Genomic DNA, 16519 nt, shown 5'->3' on the forward strand with positions numbered 1-16519 from the left:
AGAGTACTCTAGCAGCATGCAGCCTGCAGCTTATTTAATGTTCTATTTTGGTATTATCTATCAAATATAAAATTTATTTATTCCATATTACTTATCTTTTGTTAGAGATGAAGTAGTAATGTGCACAGTCCCTGCCATATGTAACTGCAGTTACTGTAATTATCATGTCACTATCCTGGCACAAAATGCATTGGAAAGGTGCCACATGTGCTACAGGCCACAGATCCAGCATGCTTGGCTTAATTAAGTACATCCATTTTTGTTGCAGTAAGTAAATTACCATTTCCCAAACACATGCGCCACCCTAAATCTAATGTCCTCTTTTATACTGAAACCAGGGGTGTTTCTGGCCTCTGAGCTGCCCTGAGGTGGCTTCTGCGATGCCACCCCCCTCAGCCCCCACGCTTACCCTTACAGCACTGGAAGGGGTCCGCAGGGGGGCTGCATTAATTGGCAGAGCCAAATTTCTGGTTTAAAAATTGAAAATTTGGCTCTTACTAGGAGCATTTTTTTCCATACCTGGTAAACTTAGGGGCATTGCCGTCTGAGGCGAGTTTGCAGCAGTGCAGTTACCCTGACTGGAACCAATTTAACCCAAGTTGGATTTATAAAGGTGAAGAACTTTACAAAAATATAAAAATGAAGATGTCTTTAATTTTGCAAATGCCACAGACTTGGGAACCCAATAATAAGTGTATTACAAATAAAGTATACCTTTTAACAACTGGAGCTTGCTCCTTGTTGCTATTCCATTGGTGTGTATTAGAGCGATAAATTCAGCTTAGGGAACACCCTACAACACTTCCCCTTAATGTCAATGGGAAGTAACCAGGTTGGATTAGCCCACTGGTGTACTGGAAGAAAACCTGGTGGCCCCTGTCCTGTTGGGCCCCATCAGCCCAAGCACACTGGCAGGCTTCGTGGTGAAGTTCTAGGAGGCCAGAACTGCACAACTCCTGGCGCCAGTATTTATGGAGGGTCTTTAGCTGGGGGGCAGGGTGTGGCTGGAATGGTGGGCCCTTTTATTGGGTTTTCCGTTGGGCAGTAACAGTGGCAAGTAGCAGGGTTTTCAAATGGGTTTGGAGGGGCTGAGTTGCCAAATTTTATTGGCCCATGTGTGGTCAGCTTTACTTTTTTCTGGAGTTGTTCACCTTTAAAATAACTTTTAGTATTATGTAAAGCAGTGATCCCCTACCAGTGGCTCACAAGCAACCCCTTGGGTGTTGCTCTCAGTGGCCTCAGAGCAGGTACTTATTTTTGAATTCCTGGCTTGGCCAAACAGGGCCTCCTGTAGGCTGCTAGTCTACATAGGGGCTACCAAATAGCCAAGTTTTGATCTTATTTGGCCCCCTGGAACTTTTTTCATGCTTGTATTGCTCCTCAACAATTTTTCCATTTGAAGAGGTATAAATGGTTGGGGACCCCAGAGAATGATATTTTGAGACAATATGCAATTGGTTTTCATTTTGTATTATTTATTGTTTTTGAGTTATTTACCTTTTATTCGGCAGCTTTCCAGTTTGAAATTTCAGCAATCTGGTTTCTAGGGTCCAAATTTCCCTAGCAACCATGCACTGATTTGAATGAGAGACTGGAGTATGAATAGAAGGGGGTCTGAATAGAAAGATAAGAAATAAAAAGTAGCAACAATAACAAGTTTGTAGCTTTACAAAGCATTTGTTTTTTCCATGGGGTTAGTGACCCCTATTTGACAGCTAGAAATAGTTGGAAGAAGGCAAATAACTCAAAAATTATAAAAAAGAAAAAATGAAGGCCAATTGAAAAGTTGCTTAGAATTAACTATTCTATAACATACCAAAAATTAATTCAAAGGTAAAGTGCCTTTAATATTAACGAATTTTGGCATTATGAAGTCTACTTTTTTGTGTGTTTTTTTTTATTGTGACAGAGCTCAGAATTACTAACAAATAACAAATGAAATTTGTGGCTGTCTATGTAATGGGCTGCATACCTGCTTATGAAGCTGAGATATGTGTTCCACCAAATGGGTTTTGTCCACACGCAGCTGCGAGTTCTCTAGCTGAAGACCGGAGCGCCTCTTCTCTAAGTCAGTCAGTTGGCTCTTAAGGGAACTTCCATTCAGTTCCACAAATTTCCTTCCTTTTTGTTCTTTCAGCAACTATTAGAACAGGAATTGCATTTATTGCTTCAGCCATTCATAACACAGAATATGCAGTATATTATCATTATATCACTATCTTTTAAAGTGGTCAGTCTATCGTGTCTGTAAATTGTCAGTCAAAAAAAAATGTTGTTTAAAAACAAAAAAAATTTTAATGGTAGTTTATACATTTGGAGTGGCTTTGCATATTTTGTTATTTGTATGTACTAAAGTATATTTATCAGATTTTTATTGTTTTGACATGGGAAGTTTGGCAAACACGGGGAAATCAAGGAAAGGCTTAAAACTGGTAGTTCATCTAATGAACTCCCCCCTTCCCCTCCTCTCAAATGGTATGTACATTCCTAAAAAAATCCTCCCCATCCAAATAAAAAGACAGTGAAAAACAGTGCTGTTATCTGAAATGCATCCATCATCTTGGATCTGCTTTGTCATGGCATCACTCTTACAATACTCACACAATGCCCCTGCCAAAGTCGCTAAACCAACTGGTATCTATCGTGGCATACACAAGCTTGAATCCTTTGTTCACAGTATCTGGCAGAGCGCTACTAAAGCTCACTATACATGAAAAGATCTGCTTGTTTGGCGAGGTTGCCAAAGGAATGGATCTTTCCCTGATGTACCCACCTATACCAGATTGATGTGTTCATTTTGCTCTAGGGCATCTACCCAATACTGACATCTGCCCAATATTTAGAAAGATATTGGTTGGGTAGGCCCATCTGAGGGCTCCATAAAAAGGCCCATAAGCTGCAGACTCGGACCATGAGCAGCTTTTATTGACCCGTGTATGGCCACCTTAACAGTAACCGGAACGATTAAAATCAAACTGCAGGAAAAAAACTTTCGCAAACTTATAGCTAGGGCTTTCCTTGTCCTTTATGGCTTCTGAATGTGTAACTTGTACATTAGATTACTTATCCTGGCCTCCATTCCAACTTTACCACTTCCATGGCACAAGATTTGACATGTCCGTCAGGATGACTGGAGTCAGCGCAGGGACTTTAAAGCTGGCCAAACACGTACCAATAAAATCGTAAAAAAACTTAGTACCAGCCATGTGGGCTCTAAATTATTGTCCTGATAATTTTTGCACCACGGCAATTGGTTGTTTAGTGGATTTTTCGGGCGGATAACGACAATATCCTTGTGGGACCTACAATGGGAGTGACTTTGGTATGATTGGTGCCTGCCAACTATTTCATGTTCAGAACATCCTCTGATTTGTATTTTAAGGGCTTAAGGTCCCCATACACGGGCCGATAGTAGCTGCCGATATCGGTCCCTTGGACCGATTCGGCAGCTAATCGGCCTGTGTATGGGCACTCCCGACAGGCCTGCCCGACCGAGATCTGGCCTGAAATCGGCCAGATCTCGATCGGGCAGGTTAAAAAATCTGGTCGGATCGGGGACCGCATCGGCTGGTTGATGCGGTCCCCGAACCGACTTTGCCATTGCCCGTTGTTGTAATTTGATCGTTTGGCCCCAGGGCCAAACGATCGTATTACCCTGGATTCTCCCGATATCGCCCACCCGTAGGTGGGGGATATCGGGAGAAGATCCGCTCGCATGGCGACATCGCCAAGCAAGCGGATCTTATAGTGTATGGGGACCTTTAATCCTACAGTTTCAGTTAGTTTCAATGTTAGTTTCAGATTGTTGCATTTAAACAAATGACTGATATCAGAACGTTTGTCGGAAGAAGACTAAAATCTAAATCTGAACGTGAATGGAAAGGGAGGGGTTGCATTACAGTGAGAGTCTAGGGCAGTGCTGTCCAACTTCTGCGGTGCCGAGGGCCGGAATTTCTCTCGCATACATGGTGGAGGGCCGCTAATGGAAGCCAATTTTGACCACTCCCCCTTTAAACCACACCCACTTCAAACCACACCCATTTTATCACAATGGCGGTAGTGCAGCAAAAATCCAAATGCTTTGTCCTCACTCACACCATCATTCTTATGTGAAAGACTTATATTATGTCATATTAAGACGTACCCTTAAATCCATATGCCTCCTCCTCCCCCATGGAAGCAACTTCCAGCATATAATTACACACCTTCGGGACCATTTAATTGCTATTTCCAACTGCTAACAAACTCCCAAAACAAACCCCTGCCAGGTTCACCTCCCACAGGCAGCATAGGGTAGGCAGAGTATGGCACACACAGGCAGCATAGGGCAGGGAGAGTATGGCACACACAGGCAGGGTAGGGCAGGGAGGATATGGCACACACAGGCTGGGTAGGGCAGGCAGAATATGGCACACACAGGCATCATAGGGCAGGCAGAGTATGGCACACACAGGCATCATAGAGCAGGCAAAGTATGGCACATACCCTCCCTGCCCTATGCTGCCTGTGTGTGCCATACTCTGCCTGCCCTACCCAGCCTGTGTGTGCCATATCCTCCCTGCCCTACCCTGCCTGTGTGTGCCATACCCTCCCTGCCCTATGCTGCCTATGTGTGCCATACCCTTCCTGCCCTATGCTGCCTGTGTGTGCCATACTCTGCCTACCCTATGCTGTCTACACACAGGCAGCATAGTCCAGGCAGCACATACAATGTCTAAGGTGTGAACAGGAGAACAATATGGGTGATTACAGCCTGAGCCTGAGGTGTTAACACTGCAGGGGGTAAACAATGCAGAGATCAGAAGGTGTGAACAGTACAGGGGATTACATTTTTAAACAATACAGAGGGATTACAGCCTGAATCTGAGGTGAGAACCATGCATGGGGCCAGTTAATCTCAGTACTGATACCATTTAAAGCTTACATAAAGGTAAGCCATCAAAGCAGTCAGACAGGTGGGGGGCCACACAGAGGGGGGTCGAGGGCCGCATGCAGCCCGCGGGCCGCCAGTTGGACAGCACTGGTCTAGGGGATGGGGCAAACACACAGACTGCAATCACACAGACAGAACATCATGGTTTCCTTCAGTCTGTGGATCAGGTATGTTTGTGTAAAAATAAAATACAGTTATATGTATATCTGGAAGTTCAGATATTGTTTATGCACTTCTTCTACATAAGTCCAACTGAATAAGCTCATGTCAAAATGGGGGCTATATATTTTCCTTTAATGTGTTTACAGGCAGAACCTCTGCTGTCATAAACTAGCGTTGCTGCACTGCTGCATGTATTATACATTGCTGCCGAATATGATAACCATTTATATATACAGCATAATCAATTTAATTGCTAGTATTTTTAGCTGAATACACAAGACATGCTTTGCATACAACATTATAAATGCAGACACATAAGGTATGTAAAAAGGGGATTTTATTCAGCATATATGTTCAACAATGCTAAGTTCCAAAGACATTAAAAATAAAATGAAATACATACCACACAAAGTGTCCCAATATAAGCAGCAGCACTCAGGCTTAATAGGCAGATAAGTTGGTGTGTGGCAATATTTGGCTATTAAATTTTAATAGTAGGTAGTGCCCTCCATTAATTGCAGTTTTTTACACATAGACATACCTACCTGCATGACAACAGGAAAGGCAAATGTGTACCGCTGGTTGCAAGAAAGATTGTTTATTCCCTCCATTGACGTTTGTGGGTTGAATCGTCAGATATGGAGGTGGAAACAATAGGGATTCTACCTCCATCTGACGATTCAGCCCTAAATGTAGATTTTTCTTTTGTCCTGCCTGATCGACAAGACAACAGATATCTGAAGCTTTTGTGATATCAGTCATCTTGTCGATCCTCCATACAAGCACCAAATATCATACAAAACAAGCTTTTGTACAATAATATTGGTGCATGCATGGCCAGCTTAACTCCTAACGACACAACTAAGCTGCCATCTTCACCCCTCTGACCAATTTGGCAGCTTATTGGCCTGTGTATGGTGCACTTGGAAGGGCCTGCCTGAACCAATATCTGTTCTTTTTTTTATCAGTATCAGACAGGTTTGGAAATTCAGTAGGAAGAGGGTTGCACTGGTACATTGACGTCTGAAGACAGTACTTGTCTGATGGGTCTACATAGGCCCACTGTACGAGCCAGACTGTGGCTGCCAAACTGAGCTGAGATCAAGCAGCAAATGAGCAGATCTCAGCGTGTATGGCCGGCTTTACATTGTCATCATTGTTTACTTCACTGCTGGAGTTTGAGCCCTTACCATAACAAAGGGGTTTTCTATTCATATGATGGGATGGTGTAAGCAGGCAGGGAAGGGTGATTGGACCACTGTGGTTCTCCCTAAAGGAAAGCACTGCAACAGTAAAACACCCTGTGTGCCATTAGCATTAAAATATGTCCATTTATAAAAAGGGCTACAGCAGCCTATTTCACCTTTTTAACATTGTTAAATAAAAATGAACCATAATCAAAGACATTGTAAGGTTGCTGCAGAAGAGTTTCATACAAAAGGCATCAGTATAATTATCCTACATTATTGCTGTAAATTGACCGTGAATTACAGTCCTCCACTGTGGGTTAGAGCACTTTCTACACCCAGTACATTGACAGCTGAGAAAGTGTTATTATACCACAGGCACCCGACAAGGGAAGAGGAGGTAAAAGAAAGAAAACAGGTTGCCGACCCAGTCTTTTTCTACATCTGTCCCATTAGTTCTGGCAAGGTGGTCTAAGCCACAGCCCTATTAAATGAGCTTATTTTGTTGAAACTGGGCAAGTTTGGGTTTTATAAGGCTCTGTACACAAGCAGCTTGTATGTGCATTTACAAGCAAATGCATGTATAAGTACAGGGGTCCCCAACCTTTTTTACCCATGAGCAACAATTAAATGTAAAAAATGTTGGGAAGCAACATAAGCATGAAAACATTTCCTATGGGATTACCAATAAGGGCTATAATTGGTTATCTGATAACCCAATGATGACTGGCAGACTACTATAGGCTCTGCTTGACAGTACATATGGTCTTTATGCCTCCAAACCTTGTCTTCAAGTCAGAAATTAAAAAATGAAAACCTGCTTTGAGGCCATTTGGAGCAAAGGGGTTAGTGAGCACATGTTGCCCCTGGTTGGGGATCACTGTATTAGTACATATAAACTCAAAATTGATCACAGTGTACTGGTATGATAAAGCAAATGCATATGTAAGTGCATACAAATATGAATGTGGTCACAGTGTGCTTGTTTTGTGCATTTAACAGTATTACATACATTACACAGGTTAAAAAAAGCTGGTGAGTACTGCTCACTTTAAGTTGTATTGAACGATTTTAACGCATTAAAATGCATTCAAAAGAATTAGGAACACATCTGAAATGCATGACTCTTGAGCCTAAAGGTGGCCATACACGTGGCGATCTGACGATGTTTTGTACGACCATCGGTCGCACGAAACATCGTAAGATCCACCACACACCATTCAGGGCTGAATCGGCAGGTAAGGAGGTAGAAACAATAGGATTTCTACCTCCTTCTGCCGATTCAGCTCTGAAGGGAGAATTTTGGTCAGGCGCCTTCTATGGCGCCCGATCAAAATTTTCAAACTGGTCCGATCGGCGAGTCGTCCGATATCAGCAGCTTCCTGCGATATCGGTCGACTCGCCGACATGCCATACAATCACCGATTATCGTACGAAACGAGGTTTCGTACGATAATATCGGTGCGTGTATGGCCACCTTAAGGGCTCTGGTACACGGGGAGATTAGTCGCCCGCGGCAAAACTCCCTGCTCGCGGGCGACTAATCTCCCCGAGTTGCCTTCCCCCTGCCATCCCACCGGCGAACATGTAAGTCGCCGGCGGGATGGCAGACGCGGCGGGGCGATTTCGGCAAATCGCCGAAAAAGCCTCGCGAGTCTTTTTCGGCGATTTGCGCGAAATCGCCCCGCCGCGTCTGCCATCCCGCCGGCGACTTACATGTTCGCCGGTGGGATGGCAGGGGGAAGGCAACTCGGGGAGATTAGTCGCCCGCGAGCAGGGAGTTTTGCCGCGGGCGACTAATCTCCCCGTGTACCAGAGCCCTTAGTGTATAAGCCATAAGATAATAGAGTTCTGTGCAGGGGTTGGCACAGTTAAAGCACCATGGACAGCGGCCTCCCATAGCTACATAGTAACTTGTGTAAAGCACAAACGTAAATCAAATGTGCAACACTGGCCTGTGCCTGTATTTTATTAGTCATAAAGTATGAATAACTCTGAATGTACTCATCAGTGTGCATTTGTTCCAACACAGTACTAATCAATTTATTATTTATAAAGCACCATCATTTGCCACAGTGCTTTACAGAACAAAGGGATACAAATACAAGACCAGTAGTTTACGCATAAAAAGATTTCACCAGAACAGATGCACAGTTACAACTGCATATTGTTAGGAGACAAAGCTGTTTGCAGATTTAAATGTATCTGATTATGTATCAGAGGAAAAATGTCTGCTATTTGCTTTAGGAAAATGTGATGGTGCTGGCAAACGGAGGGGATAAATGCAGTACAAATGATGCCATTTGGGTGGGGGAGATGTACCCAACTGATATACTCAGGGGCGCTTCTGCCATTAGGCGAGTTGAGAAACTCGCCTCAGGCGGCAGAAGCGCCCCAGTTACCAGGGGCGGCAAAAAGCTGCAATTGCGCTCTCTGCACTAGCGATCTCACTGCCCCTGGACCCGCTCCTGCGCTCAGAAGGTAAGCGCTGGGGAGCGGGGGCCGCATCGAGGGGCCGCCTCAGGCGGCGATATGTCCAGAATCGCCCCTGGATATACTTTGTAGGCAAATGTAGGCTTTACACGTCCTTTAAAGCCATTATAGAAAACAACTGACTATGCAGTTAGTTGCTGCAGCATATACAGTATAGCCAGCAAAGCAAGTCAACATGTACACACTGCCAGGTCAGCTAATACAAATTTTTAGCTTGTAAACTGGAGTTATGCCACTGACACTAAGGAAATTGGATCTTGGCATTGCAAGCAGGTGATAGAATTATCCCAGTACCTGCTCTTGGGCAGAGGTTACTTTTTCCTTTTCATCTTGTACAAGCCTCTTCCAGTAAGAAAGTGTCATTTCAAGTTGCCTTTCTTTTTCTTTCCCTGATGTGAGTTCGGAAATCCTTTTGGTGCGATTCAGATTTTGTTCTTCTCTCAGCTGACGCTCCTGTGATGATAAAGGTAAGATAGAAAAATTAATGATGCTATTTAGAATTTGCAAGAATGAACATGCAAGGAAATCCATTGGTATACAAGCATGCTTTAATTTAAAATTGCCATAAGGAACAAGAAACAGCAAACTACTATATACCAAACTGACATATGGTGAGATGTGATGTTATCTGATATAATAATTTAATTGCAATGATTTTTGTGCTTTGGGTACATGTAAATTCTAGTATTCCACCTTTGTTGAATGGGGTAGGTATGGCATTGCAATGTTCATTTTGCACTTTCCAAGAGGGTATACCTCAGAGAGACTGTTGGTCTGCTAGGGCCCCTGAGCCAGAGACTCATTATAATATTGTAGGATAGATTCACACAAATGATGCTACAGGGATCATTGCAATCCTCCTGATACTTATCTGTTACTAAGGAAGCAGCAGTAATATCCAGATGGGCATGTTGCTGCCTGCTTGTACAAATCCAGTGGCAGTGGTTCCTCACCTGAATGTTGGGATTACCAGGACAAGCTAAAAATAAGAGTCCCCTGAATAAGATTTTTTTTATGTAATTGCTGATCAATCAGTGCCCCATTGGGTTCTATCCAAGGTAATACCACTAGCATTAGTACATAATAGGAGGTAATGCTAAAAATACTGCAGATCCTCTTTAATTCCCCTAAACCAACTGATGGAAATTTTTATCTCTCCAATATAATCATAAGAGTATATGGCTAAATGGCTCTCCAACTATCTATACATACCCAGATAGAGAAACAGTACGGTAGAAATTGGCAAAACTGCCCAACCAAATTTGAACATGTATGTCCAGCTTTATTCTTTCATGTTTACCATTGTCTTCACTTCCCATAGTAAGTTCATCCCCTAAACTAGAGGCTTTATGATTTCTTAGGTTCAAATCCCCTGTGTATCACGACATATTTTAAAGGCCTTTTAAGATAATGACAAGTCACAGATATATATACAAACATTCATGGAAAGTAGTCGTTTAATACGTCTTGGAATATGCTAGATACCAAATAAGTATCAATCCCAAATCTCACTTTAACTGGCCTTATTTGGAGCCTAGCTCCCATTCTTTGGTCTGCCCTGGGGGAGGTGAAGCCCCAGTGTTTTGGAACATATGCCCTAAACAAAGCAGGACTGAGGACAGAAAGCCAAGTAGGAGCGGTCAACTTACATATGGCTTTCTTTCTTAACAGAAATGAATACATCTCCCATTTATTAACAACATCTTAACATATTTGGCACTGCCACCTAGTTTCATTGCTTCTGTGGGGATAACTTATTGCTACAATGCTGATAGAAGCAAAGAAGAGTAATTTCAGGTATTTTGATGCTGTGTTTTATCAACATAAAAAAGGATTTGGGGTAATGAGAGTAAAGCAGAATAAATTTTGGAAACCCAGTTTTATCCCTTAAGTTTTCATTTTTGTGGAATACCCTATAGGCTAATGCTTACCCACTAGGCTTTAAAGCACAACCAGGGCAGTGGTTAATCAGATCTGGTTAGCAACTGCCCTGGTTGTGCTTTAAAACCCAGCGGGTGAGACTATAGGCTAATGCCACACAGGGCTTTTTCTCCACCCGTGTAAATACCCTGACAGAGAAAACACCATTTGGTTGCCATTTGTGACTTTAGCCACAGTAAATATTAGGAGCAATTCTGGGTCCCCCTATCCACATTTAAAAAAAAAAAATGTGGCATTTTCTTTATGATAATGTAAAAGTTGGCTTTTTCCCAACCAGCAGAAAAAAATCCAAATGTAACATCAGCCTCAGAATTGAGCCAGAATTGTTTTTGGATGATTTATCACTTCTGAAAGCTTGCTCAAATGGGTGGTGATATTTGCCGTTTGCATTTACATTGCTTTTGGAAGACAGACAGTCTTCAGTCTATATGCAAAGAGAGTGTCTGGTCATTACAAATAGCAGTCTCTGGGCTGGAACTAATTAACAAGTGTATAGTTTATCTTGCTTGATTAGCGGCACCACCCAAGACAAAATAAATAACCATGGGTGTGAGAAGTTAACCAAGAGTTCAAAAGCCACAGAGACAAAGGAGACTAGAACACAACAATGGAAAAGATGCACTTTTGTATGCTCTGTATCATTAGGGACTTGAGAGACTGTATGTATGTGTAAGAAACACAAACAAACCTTACCTTTTCAAGCTGTTTGGTAGCTTCCAGAACTTGGGAATGTAAGTGCCCATTTTCTTTGGTTAGACAACTACAGTCTTCTGCCATTTTGGTTCGCAAATATTTATCTTCATCTGCAGACATTTGTTTTTCTTTCAGCTGGTATCTTAGCTTCTCTGCTTCTTTGCTGGTAATAACAACACATATGAAATTATATGTTTCAGAACATTTTGTAGGATTTATCCAGGCCTGAGATAAAGCTTGTTCCTCTAAGCCAGGGATCCCCAACTTTTTTTTACCAATGAGTAATATTTCAATGAAAAAAAAAAGCTGGGGAGCAACACAAGCACAAAAACTTTCCTAGTAGGTGAAATATGGGCTTAGATTGGTTAATTGGTAGCCCAATGTGGATTGGCAGACTACTTGAGGGTCATTTTAGCAGTGCACATGGTCTTTATGCTTCCAAAACTTGCCTCCAAGTCAGAAATTAAAAAATGGGCACCAACTTTGAGGCCACTGGGAGCAACACCCAAGGGGTTGGTGAGCAACCACTGGCTGGGGATCACTGCTCTAAGTATAATAGAAATTAGCTTTTTTATTTTAAATCAATGTTTATTTGCATTTATAATTATAAATTGGAGCTGACATTCACAGTTTGTCTGGGCTAATGAATTTTATAAAGGCCTGAGCTGGGTTGTTTCATCTATTGATGGCAAAGGGAAATGGCAGCTATCACTAGTCTGTATAAATGTAAATATGCAACGAAAGATGGTTCTATGCAGTGAAGCAGCTGCAGGATTCAGACTTGTGAGTCCCTCTAATCAGCTGAACTAGTGCATATATTTACATTACTTGTGCACCTGTGAGATACTGGAAGGTCATGTAGTACTACTGGACTTTTTGTTTTAAATAAAAAGGTGCCATCTCCAGGAAATTGGGTAGTGAATATGGCATTAATAGTGCACTAATAGTGCAGAGATTTTCATAGTACTGATTAGAACTCTATTATAAATTTCAGAAATCCAATTAGGAATGCAGAATAACATTCAGTATACATTAGCATTTCAAGCATGATTAACCTTTATCAAAACTCCTTCCTACAGTCCAATTTATCTCAGATCTGAATACAGAAGTGTTTATCAGCAGGCAAGTGAAAGAAAAAGATGCAAATAAGACCACACCAGCCAGAGTAACTTTATACAATTATTTTGTAGGGTTGCTTTGGGGCCAAACCACCAACATGCATGAGCCTTTATGTAGTGATGTCTCTATTATCTGTTGTAACCCAAATAAGGAACCCCACAAACAGGTTTTCAGCATTCAGTCTACCAAAAAGGTTCACAGAGCTAGCTAATACATACCGTAACTCTGAACCAATTTTGCTTTGTACAGACTGTGCAGCTGTGAGATATTTTTCTTCCAGCTGGTGTAGAACAGACTGCATCCTAAGGTATTCTACCCTCTTCTCTGCGAGTTTTTGCTCTACACTTTCATGTTCTTTGATTTGTTCCTGATGCTAAAAAGTAGTGAAAGAGCAAATATTAAATATAGACAGACATATCTTTTAAAGCACTATACATAAAGATAAATATAAATAAACTACAGCCCAGAAGAGATAGTTCTACAACAGTCAAAGAGCAGGGATGGTTATCCAATAGAAGTAAAGCAGCATGAATACTGTTTACAAAAAAATAAAATTTGTAATTTTAATATCAGTTTGTTTGATACAGCTTTTTACAAAAAACACCTGCTTACTCTATTAGTATTGCCTCACTGGTCTTCAAAAAAAAAAAAATACCCCACCACGCCAGGGAAACAGATGAGCTTTTACAGAAGCTGATAGGACTGCAGACTTCTGCAAACACAGCACGCAGTCCTAACGGCTTCTGTAAAAAGATTATTCTGTTAGCATGTGTGAGGTTCGGCGTGGAGCTGGTGGGTTAGGATAAGATGCCAGGAGATCTGTACGGCAAAAGGGGAGGATACTGCTGCTGTATTGATGATTTATTGCTGGTAATACATTTTAGATGTCATTTACAAACTCCAGTGTGCAAGTGAAACAGAGAAGAGCATGCTCCTTAGTGCTCACTTACAGGGCATTTTCGCCCAGGATTGCTGCACTCTGTACTTAGCGCCAGATCAAAAATCCAGCACTCGGGGCTGGATTAAGGACAGGGCCCTAATGCTGGCTGCACCTCATGCTCCTCCCTACTTTGTGCCTCTGAATGAGGGAGGATGCCTATGTGTCACACCCCTTCCACCTCTCACTAACACAGCATTGACATCAGTGCAATCAGTGTTACATTCGTGAAGGGAGCCACAAGTCTCTGAAAATCACACTTTTGTTTGCACTACAAGGTATACCAAGTTCATTACTAGTACATAGTGGTGCTTACTTCTCTCTCCAGTCCCTCTGGATGGGTGGGTCAGATAAATACCAGAGAAAGCAGCTCATAATACCAGCATGTTTCACAAATAAACTGTGTGAATACATTCCATGGTTTTAATCTCTATTCGCATGGGTTCCAAAGGACAATTCTAATCCACCATTAAATCCTTAGGTACATTACTCATTTCTCTTATACCGCAGGTTTACTATTCCTAAAAATAATGACCATCACCCCTAGCTGGAAATATGGTATTTAATAACCTCAGCCTGCAGGTGAAGGACCTCGCTTTCTTTCTCCTTTACATTGTTTATAGTTCTCTGCAGTTCATGTTGAATTTTCTGTAGCTCTTCTTCCTTATGTGCAATATCTAGTGTGGAAACCTCTGCAAGTTTCTTTAGCTGGGTGACTTCTTCCAACAAGACCATCTTTTCTCGAAAGTTTGTCTCTGGGGAAAAAAAAGTAATTAGCAGGTTAGACCCGGGAGTGACAGCAGATAGGTCACTTATTATAATGGGACAATCTCCCCCAAGTGCATATATCAATATCAATGGTTCGAACAACATTAAAACCAACTGCACTTGTGTTTTCACTTAAATTGGGCGCAATTATGCTCAGCAGACTTGCATCTAAAGCAGACATCCCCAAACAGAGGCTCGAAAGCAACATGTTGCTTACAACCTGCTTTGATGTTGCTCACAGTGTCCTCAAAGCAGGTGCCCATTTTTACATTTCTGACTTGGAGACAAGTTTTGGAAGCACAGAGACACAGATTTACTCCAAGCAGTCTCCTAGAGGCTAGCAGTCAAGATGGGGTTACCAAATAGCCAATCACAACCAACTTTTTCATGCTTGTGTGGCTTACCAATATTTTTTACATCTGAGTGTGGCAACCAAAAAGGTTGGGGATTAGGTGCATACACCATTCTGATGACTGTCAAACCACAAGTGCAATTGGTTTTGATGCATTGGCACACACAAAGTAAAAATTCTGGGTTAAAAACATGGCGATTTGCATCACAAATTGCAAGCTGCATTAAGTGATTAAATTACACATAGGGCTTCATTCATGAAATCACAAGTTCAAATCCCAAATGGGAAAAATTCGGATTGGATACGATAATTTCTGAAGATTGCAAATATCACGAAAATAATATATATATATAATAACGTATTGGCAATCCGAAATTTTCGTACTGAACGATTGTAAACAGCGGGAAAATGTTTCCGACTTTGATCCTTCTCTGCACTCTACAGCTCCAACCTGGCCCAAGGAAAGTCACAATACCGAAGCTTGAATGAATTCGAAACTTTCGTACTCGGCGCGACAATACGATTTTGTTGCACAAATTTTGTCACAAAGTACGAAAAAGTTGCGAAAGGCAAGAAAAAGTTGCAGAAAATACGCACGGAGCATTCAAACGAACGCTCGGAGCGTGTTTGTGTTTTTTGTGCTTCTTAGCTTAGCTTGCACGATTAGTTATGCCCTTTTTATTACAATAAAATCATGGACAAAAAAAATACCCTTTCTTGTACAATAAAAATCCTTCAGACTTTCTACTGAAGGGGGATTGTGAAGCATGTGGGACATCATACTGCCTGCATGCTCTATAACAGTGTTCCCCAACCAGTGGCTCGTGAGCAACATGTTGCACCCCAACCCTTTGGGTGTTGCTCTCAGTGGCCTCAAAGCAGGTGCTTATTTTTGAATTTCTGGTAAGAAGGCAAGTTTTAGTTGCATAAAAGCTAAGTATAATCCCAAACAGAGCCTTCTGTAGGCTGCCAGTCCACATAGGGGCTACCAAATAGCCAACGATAACTCTCATTGGCACACCCAGGAACCTTTTTCATGCTTGTGTTGCTCCCTAACATTTTTTACATTTAAATGTGGCTTTTATGGTATAAAAGGTTGGGGATTCCTGCTCTATAAAGTGTGTGTGGCTCCTTTAATATTTTGTGTTATATCCTACTGAGAGGCATGATTTACATTTAGTAGAACTGTAAGCCTTTGCTACTAGTTACATCTCTTCTGCTCACGGCTGGATAAAAAATATCTGGGTAAAATATTGTTATGGTAAAAAGCAGCTAGAATGTATTTTGCCAACAGCCAATGAAGTTCCTAGAACTCATGGGCTAAGGTGCTAAATCTAATCCAGGTTCAGATTACGCTCCAAGCACTGAGTGGCCAGTAGTGTCTAAACCCACCCATATCCCTCACCCTATGAATGTGTGATTGTGTGCAAGCTCTTTCACAATTCATTTTTTCATTTCCTTTGGTAAAAGACCTTATTGTTTGTTGCTGTTAGGCCCCTCAGGTCCTGGGTGTTGCCAGAGCGCCTTGTGCTATATACAGGGCTATACATGAACTACGCGAAGTTTTAAAGTGCAAAAACCCCCCCTTTAAGACATGATCTTATTCAATTGGGCTTCTGTGAAAAAGGTATAAAAATAAAATCCGAACTTCCAAAAAATGTTATATCATTTTTTACATAGCCATATATGATTCCATATAATTAAAAGGGAAACATTAGATTTTATCTCTAGTTTAGAGATAGTGTAGGATTTCCCAACCCCCCTTAGGTCACACAACCCCCCACTTTGTATTGGCTGTGACCCCACCGTGTAGGTTTTTCCTGTTTTCCGAATTTTCTCCTTTGCTGACAAAAACCTGATCACATCACAACCTAAATAGTTTTGAGTTATATCTTATTCACTATTCCACATCTCAGACATTTGTTTTCTAATTG

General features: G+C 41.7%; 1 protein-coding gene across 1 annotated transcript in view; it reads right to left on the reverse strand.

Moving 5' to 3' along the window:
- Nucleotides 1-16519, reverse strand: part of LOC100495020 (trichohyalin) — a 53586-nt gene that overhangs the window by 18217 nt on the left and 18850 nt on the right. The window contains exons 6-10 of the mRNA XM_031903976.1: nucleotides 14036-14220; nucleotides 12747-12901; nucleotides 11410-11572; nucleotides 9070-9228; nucleotides 1973-2140 (exon numbers count right to left, since the gene is read on the reverse strand). Coding sequence (XP_031759836.1) covers nucleotides 1973-2140; nucleotides 9070-9228; nucleotides 11410-11572; nucleotides 12747-12901; nucleotides 14036-14220 — 830 coding nt within the window. The remainder of the gene's footprint in view (nucleotides 1-1972; nucleotides 2141-9069; nucleotides 9229-11409; nucleotides 11573-12746; nucleotides 12902-14035; nucleotides 14221-16519) is intronic.

This window comes from Xenopus tropicalis, chromosome 6, assembly GCF_000004195.4.
Source record: "Xenopus tropicalis strain Nigerian chromosome 6, UCB_Xtro_10.0, whole genome shotgun sequence".
Lineage (NCBI taxonomy): Eukaryota > Metazoa > Chordata > Amphibia > Anura > Pipidae > Xenopus > Xenopus tropicalis.